The 22,812-nt window shown below is 40.4% G+C and overlaps 2 protein-coding genes across 2 annotated transcripts in view; both read right to left on the reverse strand.

Annotated features, from left to right (window-relative positions):
- LDB3 (LIM domain binding 3) overlaps nt 1–21,034 on the reverse strand; it is a 232,294-nt gene extending 211,260 nt beyond the window's left edge. Inside the window, exon 1 of the mRNA XM_032776737.2 lies at nt 21,016–21,034. The gene's annotated coding sequence lies outside the window, so the exon portion shown is untranslated. The remainder of the gene's footprint in view (nt 1–21,015) is intronic.
- OPN4 (opsin 4) overlaps nt 19,078–22,812 on the reverse strand; it is a 55,450-nt gene continuing 51,715 nt past the window's right edge. The window contains exons 13-15 of the mRNA XM_075072666.1: nt 22,682–22,750; nt 21,016–21,054; nt 19,078–20,004 (exon numbers count right to left, since the gene is read on the reverse strand). Of these exons, the coding sequence (XP_074928767.1) occupies nt 19,720–20,004; nt 21,016–21,054; nt 22,682–22,750 (393 nt within the window). The 3' untranslated portion in view covers nt 19,078–19,719. The remainder of the gene's footprint in view (nt 20,005–21,015; nt 21,055–22,681; nt 22,751–22,812) is intronic.

A 22,812-nucleotide genomic window follows, 5' to 3' on the forward strand; every position in this document is an offset into this window, starting at 1 on the left:
GTATCAGGTACAGTATGTGCACTGCCATTTACACATACTATACAAGTTCTAATAAATGAAGCTTTTCAGTCTCCAATGCTATCAATAGGTCACATTTCATAATAAGCATTAAATTCAGTTTTTAGAAAGGACAGAAAAGCTTGGCTTTTACCATGTGATCATGTACAGTGCTTAGCACTTTAATAACAATAATGATTCCCAGCAGTGCAGAAAGTATAAGGTTCAATGGTCTGCTCTTCCCTTTGTGAATGATAAATAAACAGTCTCAAACCAACCCACAATCTTCACTTCCCTATTGATTAAAGAATGCAAGGAATTTCTTTAAAAACAGGACCACAGATGTGTCCAATGCACAGGCTGACTCAAATGGTGATATGGTGTAGTTAGTGAATAATGCCAAACCAACTCATAAAAGAAGGAATCTAATATTTTAGAGTTTTACAAATGATTTTATTTTGTAAAACAAGTCAAAATGAAACTCAAAGGATATTCAGATTTGCTGTAAATGAGATGAAGAACTCCAGCACACCTACATTCATCACTTTTACACTTTTACCATAGGATTGCATCAGTTTTAGCAACAATCTTTGTTCTCCATACACTTTTCCAAAAGATGCATTTGTAATATTGCCCATATGACAACTTAGCTGTTATACAGAAATCAAGTAAAACATTATTACCTACTGACTTCTTAGAGTTTTCCTTACAAATGAAGGAGGAGGAGGTCAAATACTGTAATCTCCATTGGAAATCTCTGTCAATTCACTGAGCTGCACCATTGACATTACATCCCAAGACCTGATATGACATCAAGACACCATTATTTAAGTGAAAGTCAAGGCAGATTCTCCGCAGAAATGAACCCAAGCACTGAAGTGCAGTTTACAACCCAAACTCCCCTGGGTTCAGGCCAGTCTCTAAATGTCAATGTGTTGTCTACAAAACAAATTCTGATACTCCAATTGCAGATGTAAACAGAAAATAGGAATTCACTGAAATTTAAATTAGATATCCAGCTTCCCCAATAAATAGAGGCAGTAAATAATTAGTGGCATATGTCTGCCATCTGTGCAGTGACAGGCATCATCCATCCCTTCCATTTCATCTCTCTCTAGAGACCTTCCAATTCTCACATCACAATTCACGGCTGATTAATCTGTACATTTATCTTTATTAAGATAAGGTCTGATTCATGTGCGTCAGGATAAGGGAAAGAAACAGCTAAATTTTTACCTATTTCAAAAATCAGTAACCACAATAATATAAATAATACTTAGCAGTCTCATAACAAATTAAGCCTTAAAATAACTCTGTGAGGTAAACAATACTATGCCTGTTTATAAATGAGGGAACTTGGACAGAGAGGTGAAGTGATCTACCCAAGGTCACAGAGAGAGTCAGTATCAGAGCTGGAATTAGAACTTTCAATCTATTTTAAGTATTTATATGGACCCTATTATCACAGTATCCAAGAGCCTCAAATCTTTAATGTATCTATCTTCATATGAGGTATGCAAATACTATTATTCCCATTTTATAGATAGGGAACTGGGGCACAGAGAGACTAAGTGACTTTTCAAGGACACACAGGAAATCTGTGCTGAAGGAAGGAATTGAACCAGAAGTGCCCATGTCTGCGATTAGCACCGTACCCTGTGACTCATTCTTCCTTTCTAGAGCATGTTTCCTCTCTGGAAATTTCTGGCTTTAACAACTGCCCTCAGACCACCAGATTACACCCCAAAAGCCATAAGAAAATTCTCTGGTGCCCTGTTGTCTCACAAGTGCCATCTCAGTGCAGGACAGTAACCAAACATATATGTGCACAAATATTAATAGATAGACATCTGTAGTTTTAACAAGGGATAGTTTGGTGGCCTCCATGCAATGACTTGGACTCAGCTTGGCTCCTGGTAGACAGGAGCACTTATCACACAAACCACATCACTAATTGCCCCTCCCCCTCTTGTTGGCAGACAGCAGGGAAGTGAATGATTGCATGGGCCCGAACTGTAAACTATCCTCTAGTTCAAAGAGGTCAACCTTGAGCTGGAGGGACCAAGCACATCGTAATATTGACAATATTGCTGTATTGCTGCCCATGCTGTACCTTTTCTGTGGAGAAAGGACCTCAGACGTGAGCACTTTTCATGAACACTAAAATCATGTGATCATTAAAAATAATACCCAAGGCTTTTTAAAACATGCATTACAAACTGGACATGACTTCTATATAATACCTTACAGGACCATAACACTCAGCACACTGAAGGCTCATCTATACAGAGTGCAGCATGTGGCAAGTCAAGTGTGAATCTACAGTGCACTAGCTTAAGCAGCAGTATATCAAAGCACACAATGGAACTTTATCTGTGTGGCAGCAGGATCCATGAGACCACTTAGTGCACAGCAAGCTAGTGTGCTGTAGATTTATACCCCTGATTGCACACACTAAGTCTCTGTATAGACAGGCCTTTACTTTAAGAATCCAGAGTCGAGAAATATTTTGCTCTTTCACCAGTGCACTCAGTACGATAATCTGCAGCAAACATTTTCCAGGGATGGGAAGAATTACCCAGACTTTTTCCAAGAATTTTGGATCTCATTGTAGATATGACACATGAACCAGGCTAAACTGCCTTTCTCACAGTGCCTGAAAAGTAATACTTTTGGTATGCGATAGTCAGGGATGGAGATAATGATTTAAAAATAATAATAGCAAACCCTGGATAATGGCCACTCAAATGTGCTATCTCTCATGGGATAGTTTTAGGATAGCATCCTGTCCCTCCCCCTCTTAATGCCACCAGCTGGGCCAATAACTGCAAGTCTGTTATATTTTGATTAACTTTATTATTAAATAGGCGAGGGGATAGATTTTCATGGCTAGAACCAAATCTATGTCTGACAATTCAGATCTAATACAGCTGTGGTCGTGATGCGCCTCATCAACCGGAATTGGACAGAGAATACTATATATACAAGGTAACATTTGGCACCCAGCATCAGTTAAAAGACTCTAGCAGAGGTGTTCACTGAGTAAGGTGCTCTCAGGATAAGACCAAGCCACTTAATGATGATTCAACCTAATTCTCTACCTCTCCTCATCACTTGGAGGTATTCTTTCATTCTGTTTTTAATTATACCTACTGTACTGTGGCAGAGGAGAGAAATTAACCTACTAACTAACTACAGTGCAATGGACAGAAATAGAGCTGGATGGATGACAGCTTTTTTGGTTTGCTGGTAATTCTGAAAAAAATCACTTTGAGTCAAACCAAAAATGATATTTTTCAAAGTTTTCAGTGAAAGTAAAAAAGAGAGAGAAAAATAGTTTCAGGGCAAATAAAATGTTGCATTTAAATTCTGAGGTTTTTCAATGTTTTAATGTTTTAATAAAATGAAGGAAATTTTGAAACAAAAAGTTGTTTTTAATTGAAAAATCAGACCATCTAGTTTTTAAAACTGTCTACACCAAACATTTTTTACTTTTAGAAAGTTTTTTTTGACCAAAACAGTTCAGTAAAAATTGACACACATTAATTTCAGTCACCAAATCTGCATTTTTGTTGAAAAAAATTCAGTCTAAAAACTTCACTCAGTTCTAGACAAAGGGTTAATGTCACCATCGCTTCAGTGGAGTTATATTATACACCAGGGATTAATTTGTAAGCACTGTGAGCCAATCTTCCCTACCCCTTTTGTATTCTTTCATTATTTCCAGCTATAGCTTTGGCATATGACTATTCAGTACTAGCAACAATTTTTAACTGCTGTGGTTCAAATCTTTATAGTTCATATAGGCTCCTCAGCTCTAGCTATGGGAATTTAAGCCTCAGAACATGGCGCTCAATTAAACCCTAAGGCAATCCAACAGTTTGAGATAGAGCTGCCTGAACAATTTATAGATAGAGGAGCTGTGTTGTAATAAATCCTTTTGGAACAGTTCCTGGATGCTTATGGCTAGATTAAAAGGTCACAGTACTGTATACAGGCAGGCTGCCACAATCTAGCATGAGCCCTAAGGAACATGCCGCAAATTGATTTTTTGGACAATATGACGAATCAAACTGAAATAGTTCACAGAGGTTTGAAATAAAGGTGACATGACACTGATTTGTCAAAGAAGGGCTAATGGAAATGTGAGTGTATTATAGGACTTGCTGATTGTGCCCTCTTTAGTTTAATGTTGCAGAGCAGTTTCCATTGTTAACCAATTTCATGGCTTCATAACTTTCTAAAACCTTTATCTTTGGTACTGAAATCTTTCATGATATGCCTCTGCCTGCTGCTGATTTCTATTATAATTTGGCCAAAATCTTCAATTTTTCATTAATTTAAAGGCTAGAAGGGACCATTGTGATCAGCTACTCTGAGCTCCTGCATAATACGAGCCATAGAATTTCACTCAGTAATTCCTGCATTTAGCCCAATAACTTGTCCATAAACTATAGTATATCTGTAGAAAGAAACCCAGTCTTGATTTTAAATGTTCAATGACATAAAATCCATTGCATTTCATGGTAAACTGCTTCAACTAGAGCGTTCAGTTATGAGACAGAGCAAAATAATAAGAAAACGCCAAGCAACCAATATTTACCAATATAAAACCTAAATTATTCATTCTTTCCAAGTCAAAAAACAGCAGAAACCTCAAACTTAAAATGTCACACATGCATAGTCCCTGAGTTATATATACTCACAGAAGTTTTTGGGGAAAAATGTTTTTGAAATATGAATTCTATTGAACTTTGAAAGCGTGCCATGGCAACATGCAGTAAGAAACAGCATTAACTTTCAAGCAAAAGTGTGGACTGTGAAGCACACGTACATGGTATTTAACTGACTATTCAACTGAGCTGATCTAAACATACAAGTATGTGGTCAAGAATGAGTGCGGGCCAGAAGCCTAACATCCGAAAATCTGCTTCCACATGTTTGTAAAGTACTTTCCAAATATTATCCAATTATGTCTCACATAACTCCCGTCTACTACATATCTATCATTAGTCCCATTTTACATATGGGGAGACCATGCTCGATAAAAATTGATTATTTAAAAAAATTTAAAATCAGATTTACATGGTTTTTTTTTAACTTAAATTTAAATTAAAGACATTTTTCTTATTAAAAATAAACCCATTAAATTTGAAATGATGAAAGCCTGTGTTAAAGGCCTAAATGTTTATAATCTATTAAAATCATTTAAATTAAATACCAAAATAAAACAAAACAAAATCAATTAAAATAATTAAGCAATATGTTTGCTGCCAAACTTTTAAAGAAAGTTAAACCACTGAACTAGTGTCAATCACTGGCTTAGCACCTGGAATCAAAGATTTTTTAAGTGTTAAAGCAGCTTTTGATAGCACTAGTTTCTTTTGCCAGCGCAGAAAGAATATTTTCTTCATTTCTGTTTATTCAACTAGTTCAGTTCAATGACTAGTTCATTTAAAGTTAAGAAACTAATTGGGAGTTGGAAAAGAAGGAAAGCTTCTTTTCCTTTTTAATTCTATGAATAAAAATTAGGTCTGAGAGGATGAGATCTACCAGTTCTAAAACCCTGAAGGACATGGTGATAAGAAACAATCACTTCAATTCAGCGACTACATAAAATAGTTCCTTTGCTTTGCAGTTAGTTTTAAATGCAAAAATGTGTTTGATCAATTTTTTTTCTTATATTTTAAGGTAGTTTTATTTGACAAATGAAAAATTTGTAAATGATGTTTTAGTGCTTTTCTAATTGAATTCCCAGTTTTCATCCATACTTTGCTTGACACAAATCATAAATAAAAAATTAATCATCTAGCAAATAAGAAATGTATCATTAACCATTTTCTAACATAATACAAAATCTAACAACCAAGATTGTGAATATTTAAGCAACTGATTAAATAAATACATATATATATATATAAAATATCTTCCTAGTTAGCAAAAAGATGTTTAAAATATAGCGTAAAAACTATACTTAAATTGCAAATTAATGTGTTTTAATGGTTACCAACCAACAGGAATAAACTTTTCTTTAGCTAAATAACTAAAACGTACGTATGTAAAACAAGATTAAAATCAATTATTTAAATCAAGGTGTCATGTTTGCTGCTTTAAATCAAGATTAAAATCAGTTATTTAAATTGTTTTTTATTTAAATCAGACAACTCTGGGGGAAACTGAGGCTCAGAGGTTGAGTGACTAATCCATTATGCCAATGTGCCTCCCAGGTAAGACATGGACTTTTGAGTCAGCATGTTAATCCTGGTTGAGATGCTAACATGCTGTGTAATTTTGAGCATATCACTTATCCTTTATATGCCATGAACAAAAGCAAAATTCCAGCTCAAAATCCAATCTCAATTTTAGGATATTCAAAATCTGGTCCAATTTTGTGGCTCAGCCCCATCACTATATGAAAGGATAAAAAAATCCGATGAGTCAGGTGAGACAAACCTAAGTGACTAAAACCTCTGGTCCATCAAATACAGGAACCACACAATTTTCTTCAGCCCTTGATGCCTATGATACTGACAGCTTTAACACTTCAGTTAGCTTTGTTCTTCCAAGTAGTAAACTTTTCCAATTCAAAAGGTGTGCAGAAAGATTGTTTTTCCGTCTGTGCAGCAGAGAGGAAAGAATATCAGCAATATCTTGATGCTCAGATGTGAAATGTACAAAACACATAAGAGCAAACAGGAATTAACAAATTGCCCATGTAATCTGTACTTCGCAATGTTTTGTGCAGGAGGCGGAATGAAGGACAGAGTGAAAGGAACACCATATAAGGAAAAGTCTCTCAACTACCTCAGTTCTATCACAGTAGCTAAAAGAAAGTTACATGAATTTATTACACAAGTTTATTGGAAGCTCCAATAATACAAACTTTTGCAGGGCCAGCCAAGTAACTTTGGGCTCTTCATGACCACTCGGGAAACCTGGGCTCAAAATCCTCCGGCCAGAAGGACTTAGAAGTGCCATAGTGGCAGCACACTCAGCCCTAAAAGTAATGTCACTGAATACTCTACAAAAAAGTTTCAGAACCTGTTCTGGTGAGTCCCTTTTCAGAGATTCTGTGCTCCATTCTTTCTAAGGGCAGAGGGTGCCCAGTACCCACAGTGGCTGGTAGCAGGAGGAGTGCCTGCTAACCATGGGGGTGGGTACTCACTATGCAGCACTTGAGGAAACCTTCTGCAGTCTGCAGTGGTTGAGTGGTCTTCACTGCCAGGACCTGGGTCCCTGCCTGTCTCACTCCCCCTGTGTAGGGGAAGTGAGCAGTGTCATGGTGAAGGGTGATGGTGAAGGGTCAGGAGCAGAAGGCTACACCCGTAAGTATTGGCCCCCTATCAGATACAAACCCCTCCTTACCCTGACCCATCAGTATAGCCCCATACCCTTCCCCCATGCAGGCTCTGGCAGGGAAAACAGATGGGGCTCTATGCCTTGGAACCATGCAGAATGGCCAGGGACTGGAGTCAGGAGGGGGCTCTGTTTGACAATACTCACAGCGCACAGTCTCCTCCCTGCTTGCAGAGTCCCTGTCAGCCTCCCCAGCAGAGGAGCCAGTTGGTAACTGTACCAGTAGGGGAGCAAGACAGGTAGGGAGCCTGCACAGAGAACTGGCCACTTCCTCTGCTGGACAGAGCCCCCTGTTAACACCAGCCCTTCAGTGCATCCCCGTCAGGTTCTGGTGCCCTCCCTTCCCAATCTGGGAGCCTCTATTCTACAGCCATCCATTAGCCAGGTTCAGTAAGATTATGGGTTCTCATAAGAGTCCTGGGCAGAATTCCTCACCCCAAATTAATGGAGGAGCAAATAGCAGTGGGAGATGGGAAACAACATAGCTCAGAAAGGGCTTAGTCCTGCTTCCATTTAAGTCAATGGAAGACCTACCCTGGACTTGAATGCTGCAAGAAGCCCCTAGTGAACACAACCTCCCAATCAAAAGGCAGTTTTACTTCTAATGCTCATGTGTCCTCTCAAAGTCCATGTCCCGCTGCCGCTGGTGTGCTGCGGCCACTGCTGACCAGCATGACCTTTGGTGCCAGGCTTTGTGGAGACATGTGCAGAGAAAGGGAGAAGTGGGTGACTTTTCGATAAATCCCTCCCCACTTAGTTTCTTGTTAAATTCAAGGTGTGGATGCCAAAAGCTAAAGAACGGGGCGTGGGTCTCACCTCCTTGGAGCTCAGGGAGAAACTTAAAGGCAGAGACATACCTTCTGCCACAGAGCCAATGGCGCTCTCTCCCCCAGCTTGCCAGCAGCCTGTTTGGTTTTTCCCTCTCTCTCTCCTCTTCTCTGTCTGCTTCTAGCAGGCTAGGTTAGTCTCTACCCCGCACACATGGGAACTCCTGAGGGCCCCAGAAAAGGGATGTAACCCTCACTTGGGATTCCCAGCTCTGGGCTCAGCCTCCGGGGGGGGGCCTAACCCACAGACTATGACCAAGACGGCTACCAGAGGCCTCTGACACGCCCCCTGGCCTGCAGCAGGCTTGGAGTCAGGGGTGGGGACAGAAGGAACCAGAAACCCCCACTGGGGCCAATTAGGGAGCTTGAAGTGGACAGGCAGTCGGCTACACTAATGACAAGTCAGGGCTGCACAGCCCCAGCATCTTAACAGGAGAGGGGACAGCTGAGCTTGGCTGAAAGAGAAGAAAATTTGAAGAAAGAGAAAAAAAACTAGGAGAGGCAGAGTATAGCTCAGGGAGTTCCTGCTGATGCCCCTCTCCCCCAAAAGGGAGTTTTTGCACTATTCTGTGACTTCAGCTGTATGGATTAGGCAGCTCCATCACTGCAGTGACTAGCGTCCCAAGAAAAAGAGCCTTTTTTTGGAAGCTGAGACACAGCACAGCTCAGGGAGTCCCTGCTAAATTCCCCCAAATTGGGCATTTGCATGGCTCTGAGACTCTAACCGCATGGATCAGCAACTCCAACACTGCATCCAGAGCTGACCTGGCACTGACTATGGAGAGCTAGGAGCATTTGAGACCATGGAAACCAGTGAGTCTGCTTTGGGTTTAGGAGAGGACTCTATCCCATCAAAGAGAGAAGAAAAAGTAAGGTGACTTTTGTTTAAACTGGCCATTCTGCTGCAACCCTCCATCCCAGGACATGCAAATTCAGCTGTATCATTTAGTTTTGGAAGATGCTAGGGAGGGAGCTGAGGTTTGGAGGAGTTTGTGAACGTAAGGAGGTAGGGAATTCAGCTTATTTCTAAATATTTATTAGTTGTAAATTAACCTTAACCCCTTCCTTCCTCCAGTCCTACTTTCCTGTTGCCAATAAAGACAACCCCACCCCAACCTTGTTATACTATTGTTTTTTGGAGTGATATTCCTTTGTTAGTGGTTTGTACTTTATTGTCCTCTGTACTGACTTTAACTTCCTTGTCAGTAGTAGTATTGTCATTGACTTTCTCAAGGGAGAATGGCCTTGTGTATTTGGTACCGTGAGGAGTTACTTTAGTGGAACCAGCTGCTAAGCTGGAATCCAGGATCAAACCCATGTGAGGAGGGGGAAAAGGTGCTCCAAATATCGGTGATACCAAACACGTGGGAGAGAAAAAGGGTGGAGGAGAGTTCAGCTACAATTTGGGGGAGGGAGTGCAGAAGAAAACTTTCCAGCTGAGTGCAGGTGAAGCTGCGGCCTCCAAAGATGCAGGGATGTTGCTGGGTTTGCCGCCTCTTCAGGAAGACTGTTTACCATTTTCCTTTAGTGGGGATGAATGGAGGTAGCTTACAGTAAGACCTGATATTACAACTTCCTTCCGTGCCATCACCCAGCAGAAATAAAGCCGCTTCAGCTTTGGAGGGATGCTTTCCCCTACAGGGGGTGGACTGGCCACACTAAGGGAATGATGCCACGTGGCATATTCTAACTCATGCCGTGGCTTCAGTAGGTGCCTCTGTGTAAAGACATGCCCTGGCCTTCTACACATGTGGGAAGTGTTATGATCTGGTAGAAGGGTCTGGGAGAAATCAAGAAGAAAAGTGGTAAATCTGAGATCCTTTGTTGATAACAGTCTATAACAGGAAAGGGAAAAGACAGATTTCTGTACATATTGCTATTTGTTTTCATACACCTCTTCAGAACTCCCTTCTGGTTTGCAGTCATTTTGCCATGGTGCAGTGTTAGTGTCCCAAATTGTAATGTTCCCCTTTCCTTTAACTCTTTGCAGTCACCCTTTAAAGTGACAGGTGTAAATGCAAGTAGAATTAAAACGGGTGTAGTTTTATTGAAATGGAGTTTGTAATGTGAGTGTCTTCGATACATGAGATTGCTTTTTCCATGTTTTTTTTAATTCTTTCAATAGAAATGAATGGGCCATACAGTGCTCTAAGGAAAGATTTTTGTAATTAAAACTTCATAAAACTTACTTGTCACCTGACTGTAAATAATAATCCAGGGTCTAAAAGACCAGTAACTCGATTTTTCTGGGGAGTGGGTTTGGAAGGGGAAATCTACACAATGAATATCACATTGCACTTCATTGTGTCACAAGCAGCAACTTAACCACAATGGTGCTGCTTCTTTCTCAGCTCACAGGAAGATTTGTTTTTTATCTAGTGATTCAGGAATATTAACTCTCTTGAGAGGATATATTTAAAGCCTCTAAAAATGCCGCTATATACTCCTGTAGCCCAAACACTTCAGCAGCAGACAACAGCAAAGAGTTAATATTTTATAAAAGCACTTTAAGGATGATTTCAAATCTGGCATCCATTTATTTACATGCAAAAAAAGGCATCCAAGTGTAACCACATGTAGGGGAAATTGCTTGTATTCCTCAAACTGAAAAGCAGCTAAAACAAAAGAATATTTTTAAATGGTTGTAGGTCACTTTTTTTTTTTAAGGCAAATCAAGGGGTCTTGCTGTAGGTGTAATATACACAAAATATAGGGCAATTCAGTGGGAAAATATTACCAGTACTTAAAAACAATGAGATGCATCCCCCGCATGTGAAGGGTTATACTTTATGTATCATCCTCTATGTAAGTAATATGGATTTCATACTGATACTTTGGCACTTATATAGCCTGCTTCTGAGAAGCAGGTCTATACCGTAAAAGGCAAATGGCTTTAGCTTTATGCCCATTTAACAGCATGGGGAAACAGTAGGACACAGGGTAAAGGCCCCAGTCCAACTCCCCTTGCTTGAAGTGGGAGCTGGACTGAGTCCTAATTAACTTCCTCAAAGTCACACATTGTGTTGTGGACAGATTCACTTATAGTATCAAGCACTCCTTAATGGCCTGCATCCTAACTACTAGAAAATACTGCCTTCTATTTATGCTCCGCTGCTAATTGAGCAGCATAGCTACAATGACTTTTTCTCAGACTGTTTTTTTATAATTTAACTACCTGCCATACCTATATTTCAGATGATTCCATTCACAGATGTGGCGATAGCTTGACACCTCCATTAAAAAAAGTGCACATGCTTCATTTCCACTGGGACAGCCTCGTGAAGGAGCTGAGATGTTCCAACTGCTACAGGTGGTAAAGCAGCATTAAAAAAAACAACAAAAAAACCCTCATCCCTCTTCAGTCTTGGCACTGAAGCCACCATTTTTCACTGTGGATGGGAATGCTTATGGTAGCTAGCCGTGGCGTTCATTAACCAGTCAAAGGAGTCAAACCCCTCCCTTTCTTTTCTTGCTATCAAGGCCTGAGACTTCACAGCATATCCAACACCTGTCAATGCCTGAGACTTCACACTACACCCAACACCTGTCACTCTAGAGACTAAATTCTGATTTCCGTGACCCCTGTTGAAATCCACTGAATTCAGTGGAGTTACAATTTACATGCATATGCCTGAGAAGAGTATTTGGTCCCGTGAATGAAAACTGAAACCTAGGCAGGTCCCTAGCATGTCACTGGATTCCCTTCCACAGCAGAGTCTATTTAAACTTAATTTTCTTCTGAATCTCTGGCTTGTAACCACTTTCTCATTAGGATTATGAGGTTTCCTCCTTTTCTTGACATTTGGGTGCGCAATAGTAGTCAGTGTAGCACCTTTCCCTTAGGTCCTGAATATTATGGCTGCCCTTCAAAAGCTAATGATTTCACGAGTGAATGATCTGAGTATTTCCTCCTCTTTTTCTCATTTATAGTCCTTTCATCAGTAGACAGTGCTGGTTTTTGGGATTGGCCTCATCATTCCAAAAGCAATGAGTGTCTTATGTCTTAGAGTGATTAAAAAAATCAGTAGGCTGAGCTTTCCGTTAGCCTCCCAATTACTGTGATCACGTTCCTAAAAGCTATTGCTTTATATCGGTGCTTCTGTCCTTTCTCTTGCTTTACCATCCTTGCTACTCCATTCTCTCTCCTCCTCCTTTTCATATTCTTTGCTTTCGGTGTGTTTTGGACACACAAAAAATATCAAATCTTTCTGGCTCACTGCATGTTAAAGAAATGAATACAGAAAGAACATGGCCCTCACATGTACCTGCAGTTAAATTCACAGTCGGTATAGTGTAATATCACAGAAAGTCATTGTTTAAATAGATATAGGGCCTGGTTCTGAGGAACCACAATGTTTATCTAGGAACTTCACTGTGTAAAGGCCAATAATAGTTTACTTGATGGCCCACTTAACATGTGCCTGCTCTCTAACATTTGCCCCATTGGTCTGTTGTAACTATTTTCAGGTTATTTTCTACCACTTTAAGCTCTGTTTCTGGCCCCTTTCCCAGTCAATTTTTGCTCTCTTTTACCTATGTGTAATGGAGCAGAACTTGGTCTGATATTTTTAATATACAGTTTGTCCAATAAATACATTATACATAAGCCACTTCAAACAATGTACAGAATTATGATACATAGTGTTAAACAGCATTTTAGCATTAAAATGTTCTCAAGTAAACACAACACATGCATACATTGCATCTTGAGTTGACAACTTAATTAAATCTTGACAGTATTGTTTGAATTTCCCAGTCTGTGGAAAAAGTTATTACACATCCCTTATTCATATATACTGTTTTTTGCAGTGTGTGTGTGAAATATTGATAACTAAACAATGAGATAAGTTTGCATTTCCATCAAAGGATTAGTGAATGTAGTGTCACACATTGTGAAGTAGCTAGTATCCCCATTTTACATATGGAAAAACTGGGGATCAAGGTAAAGTGACTTGGTGATGGTCATATACAAAGTCTGTGGCAAAGCTAGAAATAGAAACCAGACATCCTGACACCCACACCTGTATATTAACTACAAGATTATCTTTCCTGCTTGCGGTAGATGTTTGTTACTGGCTTTCACTGAAGTGAATGCCGTTGAAAACAAATAGGGTAGCCTTTCCTTTTTACAGTTCAGGCTGCAGCAAGAGTACTTATGCTTTCAATATGAGCCTCTATTTTGAAGGATTTATAATTTAGGAGGTAAATAACCCCATGCTCCAGTTTGTCATCAGAAATATTAGGCTAAGAATAAAATTTCACAAAATTAAAAAAATTAAACCACACTATGTTGCTGTTCTTAAGCTAAGAGAACAGGAACCCTAGTCCTGTATAACTCTTCTACTTAGTTTAGTTGTAGGGATGCATCATGCAAATATTCATGCATGTAGTTAGCTTTGTGCACATAAAAAGCCACATTGAAATCCATTGTTCTGCTCACAGGTTATAGTTAGGTGCTTCTGCAAGCATTTGCAGTACTGGTCTTTACTTTGTTTCACAGCAATTGCTGCCACATTAGATGCATGGGTAATTCATGTTTCACTTTTTAAGGCACGTTCTTGCATGTATGGTTTGGATTGTCAGTTCTTCACTCTAAACACTGAAAATATACAGTGATTGGAACAAAATGTTTGAAACTGCCACATGACTAATCATTGCTGTAATGAAATGTCCCTTTTGAAGTTATGCATGATGGATTTTGTGCTACACAATGATGCAGCCTCAGTTACCAAACAAAAATTTACATTTTCCATATATTTTACATATATTCTGTTCTCTCTCTAAGAACTAGGCATCTTTCATTTTGCACGCACAGAGTCCACAGCAGGACTATTTACTAAATGCATATAATTTTTCAGCACGGGTTCCTAATGATTTTTTACATAATTATGCATCAAGTTTACACATTTTATTAAGCAATTATATAGACACATATAGTTATTTACTGAAATCATGACAATATTTGATCATTAGCCCACAAATTACATGTAAGAAAAGGCAAATTCACCTAATAAAATTTGCATGAAAAGAACCTCATAGTTATGAAACAATCCCCACAACTACTGGACAAATCCAGACTGGAGGTACAAAGAAGAGCCTAGCTTAAATTTACCCAGTGGAAGCTGGTTTTGTAAAGTTAACAGGAATTTCATTTGTAATTGTGAAGTTCCTGTCTTCTGCTGTGTGGGTTTGTTTCACAACATGAACTCCTCTGTTCTTCAGAAGTTTCTACAACTTGTTATGCTATTGCAAGTCAGTTTTTTCCTTATGATAAACTGTAACAAACAAAAGATCACATCCCAATCCATAACAATGGTAATAAGACACAATATCAGCTTTTACTTACATTGTTGATTTTGTGTGATATCCAGACCAAAGCAAGGAGACTGTCAAAATTAAAGCTGAGCCTAAGAGCACTCTGTTTGCTTAAGTATGAGAGGGGTAGCCGTGTTAGTCTGGATCTGTAAAAGCAGCAAAGAATCCTGTGGCACCTTATAGACTAACAAATGTTTTGGATCATGCGCTTTCGTGGGTGAATGCATGCATCTGACGAAGTGGGTATACACCCACGAAAGCTCATGCACCAAAATGTCTGTTAGTCTATAAGTGCCACAGGATTCTTGCTGCTCTGTTTGCTTAAGTTTTACAAACACATTTAGGGCCTAATCCATAACCAAGCAAAGTCAACCGGAGTCTTTCCATCAACTCAAACAGATTTTGGATCAGGCCCAGATATGCTTCATAGACAGAATTCATTTTGCATCCTTTTATTCAGGGACCTTATCCCTTCCCTTTCTGTGGTAAGTTTCTGTGTTTGTCTGATCAAAGATTAGATAGCTTATGGCCAGCCACAGACCAGGTGTCCAAGCAAGGGGAAGGCATAAGAAGGCATTCCCTGCATCCCAGCCTTCTTAATTAGCGACCATTCACAGCTGCCATCTTTGTGCTTCTCCCAAGAGCGAGCACAGAAATGTTCAACATTTAATGTCTATGTGCTGTACGCTTTTAAAAACTAAAACAAAGTTGGCCACATCTGGGGGCTGAATCTCCCTCCTCTCAGTCTCAACCATTGATGCACTGGCTGTACAAGGGCAGAACCCCCGCCACAATACTGTGCCAAAATTATAGCCAATAAGTGGGTGAGGATCTGTCACCCAACAATAATGCCAGCACAGATAGCAAGTATCATGGGAGCCGCACCTGTATCTACACAGTCAGGGAGCATCTACACTTGGAAGACATAAAAGCCTTTCTGTGCAGGTGCACTTATGAGTGTTAGCCACCTTCTTATTAAAGGACATAGCGCTAAGAAATTCTGCACTGTGTCTGTACTAGAACCCTTCCCATTGGCAGAACTACCGGAGCTGAACCACTGAAGAAAGATTTTCCTAGTGTAAACAAGGCCCGAGTGTATTTCTAGCACAGCACAGTGGAATCGCAGGGACAAATTCACTTCTGGAGAAACTTCATTAATTTGAATGGAATTACCAGGGATATATTTAATCCACAGTATTTACAAGAATACAGATATGCTGACATAAAGCCCTCAGCTAAGAGCTTCATAGAGAAATAATAGAAAAATTAAGGGAATTCATACATTTCTTATTTTAAAGTTTCTTTTATATAAGCCTATTTCTAACGGGATGGTGCTAGTACTAGGATCCCTATTACACTGAACCCTTCCGCTTGCGGTGAAAAGACCACCACTGAGATATTTGTGGCCAGCCACCAAAATAATAATGTAATAATTTGTTAATTATAGCAGTTGCTGCAGCTCTCATTACAGTAGTGGTTGCAAAACAGTTTCCATCATAATAATAAAAGCTAGGTATTTTTCTTAAGGAAAGTGAGTTTGTAGCCTATGAGAGCAAGAGACTAAGAATTTGGGCTACAACTGAGTACAGTGCTGGTTGTCTGCCTGTAAGCATCTTTTGCAGCTGTGCAAATGCACTTCAGTCCTGACCTGCAACAGCCTCCTGCTTTTCCAGTCCTCAGGTTCTCCTTAGTGGGAACTGCCAATCATGATGAATTGTAACAGACTGCATAGCGATTTTGTGATGTGCATGAATAGAAGAGACCATCAAACACATTTTCACTTGTGACCTAAGCCAGAATTTGAATTCAACTCTTTGGATGTGCAAAGCTCGTGCAAGAATTAACTCTAACTCATAGCACAACCCACAGATTCCCTTGACAATAGACTGGCCTCAGAATACCTGTTACAGCACAAAAGTCCAAAGGGAAGTGCCTCTGCTTCATTATAGTTCTGTTTTACATCCCAGTCTCTGAAACACAAACATGTAAAACAACAGGTCCACTTTCCAGTGCAAATCACAGTGGGCAGCCAACTTTCACTGAAACACAAATCATCTCGACCCTAAGTCATTTTAATCCACTCGGTTGTCCACTTTAAGGACGTATAAAGAGACAGTAAAGCAAAAATAATGGCTGCTAGGCCAGGGATAAGGGACACAAATAAAACCACCCAAATTAGATGAAATGTGAACTAATTATTTATTTATTCCAAATTCTGGTGGGGGTTACAGGCACAGCACTCTTGACCAGGGAAAATAGATGAAGTGAATTTACTAGAATTGCCATGAATGATTTCCATAGTTTTGGGAGCAATGGGGGAGCTGGACTGGATTTCATGGACACAAGACTTTACAGGAGAGACTTGAAATGCTTCACTAATTAATACACACATTTCAATGCCTTTGTAAGCAGACAAGTGCTAACAGCTGGAGTTTCTTTTATAGATGCAGAATAATCTCTGGTATATGCTGAGCAGAAGGAAACAGAGAACAACATGCTGCAGATTCAGAAGGCTTTCCCAGTCATGGAGGTATTCTTTTATATATTCTATAAGCAAAGTTTGACCAGAGCATCAGGCAATGCAATACAGTGCCGAGTATTATCTCCAAGTATGTTACAGAGGAATAAAATCGCAAGAAGTGATGAGGATAGATTTAGTGGCACACAGGGCATTCTCATGCCTCTTATTAATACACAAAAGAACGTATATGAGCTTTGAATTGAACGTTTTCTTAATAGACTCTGAGCATGATTTCACCATTGCTTTGCACCTCATTTATACCTATAAGAAGTGGGTTCAAAACTCCCACCAGTGTGAGTGGAGCATAATCATTTGGTAGCACCTATTTTGTACAAAAGTAAATGGCTACACAAGTGGGAAGAAAGTGGTGAATCAAACCTTCTGTGTTAAAAATAATTTTTATAGTGTGAACAATAGATCTTAAAGAACTGTTTATAGTTGATGGGAATTTTCCAACACACCTTTTGTTAGGATACAATATCCTTTTTTCACCCTCTTTCCCTGTTCTTTATAACTAACAGTATCTGTTCTATCAATTTAATATCTGTTATGTGCTCTATCTGGGGACAATATCCTGCCCGGGCAGGTTAATGGTGAAGGAGTTATGATAGATGTTTTCCATCTCTAATTTCCTTGATTTCATTTTACATGAAAACATCTTGGTTTCTGAATAGTTTATTTCCTCCTGCAGTTTGTTCCCTGCCTGAATTCACAGTGCTATCTGTGATGTCACACTTGGCTTTTGCAGAAGTTATGGTCATGTTACAAACACAGGTTATAATTAGAGATGGGCAAATCTCAAAAGGTTTGTTTCAAATCAGTATTCCTAGGAACTGATTTACATTACATCGTTTACCTTAAGGCCTGTTTACACTACTCTGGAATTACATTTACACTCACTTTAAGGCCCTTTATGATACCAGATTGGTGAGAAGAGGCATTAAAGTAAATAAGACCCACTTTGTTTTTGCCACCAGCATGATCAGAGGGGAATCAGCCCTCACAGATCCAGACTTAGTGGTGCTCAAAATATAAGTACCATCTCTGCAGAATGCTTCCCCCTACCTAAGGGCAAGTCCACACTACAAAATAAAGTTGACCTTAGTTAGGTTGACGTATAGCCACTGCAGTAATTACTGAGGTTTTTCATGTCCACACTATTTCCACTCCCCTCTCCCTGGTGGTGGCGTGCATCCTCACCAGGAGCGTTTTCACCGACTTGGCTTTGTGGGGCATTCACAGCTGGAGCCCTGCTGCTGGGGGTTGATAGCCCAAACTGTGAGCCCTACACAGGGCTCACAGCGGGAGCCACCACCACCACCCCGCCGTGGGGCTGACAGCCAACAGACAATGTAAGTAATGCAGTGTCTACATTGACCCTGTGTCGCCTTACCTATATCGACTTAAGTGCTATGCCTTTCACGGAGGTGGAGTTATTAATTTGATGTAGTAGGTGATTTACATCGGTGGGAGCTACATTTTAGTGTTGATGCTTACAGAGTTAGGTCTACGTAAGCTGCCTTTTGTCAACATAACTCTGTAGTGTAGACCAGTCCCAAGTCTTCTCAGAATATTGACTCCATAGATTTCATCTGGATTCTGCCCCTTTACCTGACACCCTAGAAAGATCCACAAGGGAAGGCCAGCATAAATTATTACTACAGACAGCTATTTCCCTTCTGTGTGCTGAGAGACAGACAGACAGACACACACACACGTTGAGTAGCAGGGATAGCTACAGTTTGGAGGAGGCCCTAACTGTTGCTGTCCAGAAGAGGTAAGAAGCATGATTAAATGCCGAGGTAATGGGGATCCCATGTTTTGTGGGTGGCTGGGGCTGGGTACCAAACCCTCCTTTACCCTCATAATAGAAAAATCAGAACCAGAGAGCACTGAGCTCTAAGTTAATTTTGAAAGAGTTTCTTAATAGAGTACCTTTCTGAGCCAGCAGCAGCTCTTTACCAACAAGACATTTAATTGCAGATGCCTCACCCTTGAAACATGGTGACTGAGGCTCATTAGTGTTTTATAGTGTTCTGAGGCGAGTGAGCTCACTGGTCCCTTAATAACTGACACAGAAGGAAGACAGGAAAGAAAGGGAGTGTGAGCCACACTTGAAAATGATTTTCCTTCCTTGAGATAAGGAGAATGATCTGAGACCTCAAACTGCTGTTTAAATGCATTGCTTTTTAACAAAACCGTACAAGAGTTTGAGAAAAAAGCGTGGAACTAAGAAGGGAGTGGAGCACTGATGTTGCACTTAAATATGGTCTACTTAGAGAACTTTAACAAAAATAAGAAACCTTCTCCACCAGGTACTGTAAGTTTCTCCAAATACTCTCAACTCTATAATTTACCTTCTGCAAGTGTTCCTTTCTGGTACAGTGACTGCGGCTGAGATCTGGCAGTGAACAAAGATCATTATTTGAATCTTAACCCCAAAGAATTAAGTCTTCTCATGAAGCCTGCAAATACTGTAACTGAAAGTGGTGTTCACGCAATAGTTGCTAATTCCTGAACAGAAATCCAAGTGAAGAGTAATGTCATAATCTAGATTGTGGAGAAATAATATACTTGTTCTAACTCAAGAGCTAGAACAAGAAACCAACCACTGGAGAGAGCTCAGATGCTGGTTCAGCTTCTTCTTTTTACCCTTGGCTTATCTTGTGTTGTGTCACTATAGGAATGGTGACTTCCCGTGGATCACAGCAGTTTTGGAAGGTCTTCTGCACTCAGTTGATCTGTGGTTCCTCCTGCGATACTGGCTAAGGCAACAACCTGGTACCGTCTGTCTGTCTGGCTACTGTAGTCCTTATCCTGGTTGTGGCTACTGTTCTCAGGGAACCCGAGCCCAGAGGTGTATTCAGAAGGCTGTTCTATTCCCTGGACGTTGCTGTATGTTATTATAATGCTGGGTATCTGGGCTGCAGACAGTCTAGAGTGAGAGTCTCCTTTTCGTAGTCCAGTGCCTTTCAGGCCCTCACCTGTCTTAAGCATGCAAGGATTTAAGAGAAATGTAAAACACAGATGTTTGCAAGATGATCAGATTGCAACAGTCCACTAAAAGGGAAAGTGACAAACATTTGGACAAGCACTCTGACAATCGCCACGGCTAAACCAAAACAAATCTTAAATGAATGGGAAAGAATTTGACCTAGAGACTTTTTTGATGTATGCCAGGAGTTACTTCTGAGAAATATCTTACTAAACAAACTAATATATCAAAGCACAGAGCTTACATTCCTTAACACTTTGATACTTCAGGCACATTCTCCAGTACTCTGATGAAGGTTCAGGTTAATCATAGCACTTGCCTCTGTGAACAATAGTTCAAAGAAGCCAGCATAAGGGTCCAGTAAAGCTAGAAGTACACATGAATTCCAGAAAATAGATGGTTACTTCCCTACAAAAATCTAATCAAATCAGATGGCAATTGAGGCATTATCAGGGTAAGAGATGATAAAAGCTAGACCAAAGTGAACCACAGCATGGAAGCCTTGAAATGAGACACCAAATAGTGAAGTAAACAATGAAGTAAGAGAGGAAACAGTGGAAAGGTGAATAGAATTAATTCAGCAATGGAAAATACTGGATGAGACCAGTGAAGGACCAAGAAAAGGAGGGTGTTAGAATATCATCTTCATCAAGCTGTAGAGAGAATGGTAAAACTTACTACTAACTATGAAAAAACCTACTTCAGGCACGTGTGTTAGCATTCACAGTGCAATCTAAAAATAACACAGATTTACACTCAAATGCTGATTTCTGCCAATAATTCTACCCTTCTCCCCCCCCCCACCTAGCTGGATTTAGGGTAGATGGATTAGAGTTAATCCACTCATGGGATGTGTTAAAAAATTATTGCTGTGCCACAGCATTGTCATCAGATGAGAATACATTAGTATGGGACGGCTCAAAAGGTTGGTGCTCTCCCAAGATATAAAAGTATATTAAAAACAAAACAAAACACAGATGCAACCCCATCCCAAAACCACTTACTTGCATTTCCTCAAGGCTATACGTTCTAGGTGGCAGGGCCTACACAAACAAAGAGTAACAAAAGGTTAACAGCTCTCTTTTCTACAGCAATATTCAGTGACTGTGGAATATTGACTTTTTTGTAGGAAGCAACACCTTACTCCAAAGCAAATCCTCTACAAAACAAGAGTCAGGAAATATTTTTTCTTTCTTAACGGGGTTAGAAAAGAAGTGTCTGTTATTAAAGCAGAAGACACAACAGGACTACTATGCCCTTATCTTAAATGCACAAAAGTAAATAAATCTCTTGCATATCATTTCCTTTCTCCAGCATGATCCATCTTGGATAGGAAAAAAGATAAGCACCTGATGTTTCAAAACTACCCTTGCAAAACCTGTCATAGTATGCTACAGTTATGACCCCAAATACAGCATTAACTGTTGTAGGATATGATTTTTTTTTCAGTTTTTGCTTAAATAATCTGAGACACAAACAAGGCTATATTTTCTATAACATTTTCTAGGATTTTTGTGAGTTCAGGATCCTCCTTCCATTTTTCTTTGCACTCTTGCTGACACTTTATGGCTTGGACAGTAGTAAGGGCACAGTCAAGTTTTAGAGTCATGGTTTCCACTTAAGTTCATTAGGAGAACTCTTTTCTTCCTTATTCATCTTAGTTGTTTCAAGATATAATTAAGGCTTATACAGTATACTTTATCTTCAATTGATAGTCCAACAGCAAGCCTGTTTAACATTTAATTAATAAACTATTTTACAATTAGCTTAGTTGTTTAGTATTTTAGACTAAGTTCTTTGGAGCAGGAACCTCATCTTGCTACAATATGTATTCATACAGAACCTAACACAAAGAGGATCCAATCCTGATCAGGGCTTCTAAGCACTAGTGAGGAGCCCAGTGAGGTCCGTAACTTCTACTATTTACCCCTGACTAAATCGGGGAGGGGGAGCACCTCATGGGTGCTTTGGGGGGGCAGCAGCACACAGCCCAGATGGGAACCCCACTGGTGCTGGGGCAGGGGGGAAGCAGAGCGCAGCCCGGGATCCTGCTGGTGCTGGGGGGAGGCAGGGCTGGAAGGCTCCCTACCTAGCTCTGCGGGGACATCCCCCTCGCTCAGCTCCTAGGCAGCTCTGTGCGCTGCCTCCACCCAGAGCGCCAGCTTCACAGCTCCCACTGGCTGGAAACTGCAGCCAATGGCAGCTGCAGAGGCAGTGCCTGCAGGCGGAGGCAGTGTGCGGAGCTGCCTGACCATGCCTCCGTCTAGGAGCTGAGCGAGGGGGATATCGCTGCTTCCAGGGAGCCCCCTGAGGTAAGCACCGCCCAGATCCCGCCTCACTCCGTCCTATGCCCCAACCCCCTGTCCCCTCCCACACTCAAACTCCTGCTGGCGGAACGGGGAGCAGTGGCCTGAGACTGCTCCAGCAGTGGTCGTTGCGACTGGTGCAGAGGCTACCTGAGCTGCCCCCAGGCCAGGTGTACTGGCCACTGCAGAAGTCACAGAATCTGTCACCTCTGTGACAAACTCACAGCCTTACTTATGATCATATCTTGCACAGTCAACAGTGGGCGGGGGCATAGCTTAGTCTGTGTTCAGAGATTAGAAAAGAATCACTGCTTTCTTTCCTTAATTCAACTCCTGACAAATACTGTACTAAAATAATACTTACAACAGGAGAGGAAATGCACTCTCTGACATTCAGCTCCACCATGGAAATGTCATCGGCATCTTCAGAAGTCTAAAAGATAAACAAGAACAAAAAGCTCGTACATGACACACAGGTATGTCACAATATTTGAC

Source organism: Chelonoidis abingdonii, chromosome 15 (genome assembly GCF_003597395.2).
Source record: "Chelonoidis abingdonii isolate Lonesome George chromosome 15, CheloAbing_2.0, whole genome shotgun sequence".
Lineage (NCBI taxonomy): Eukaryota > Metazoa > Chordata > Testudines > Testudinidae > Chelonoidis > Chelonoidis abingdonii.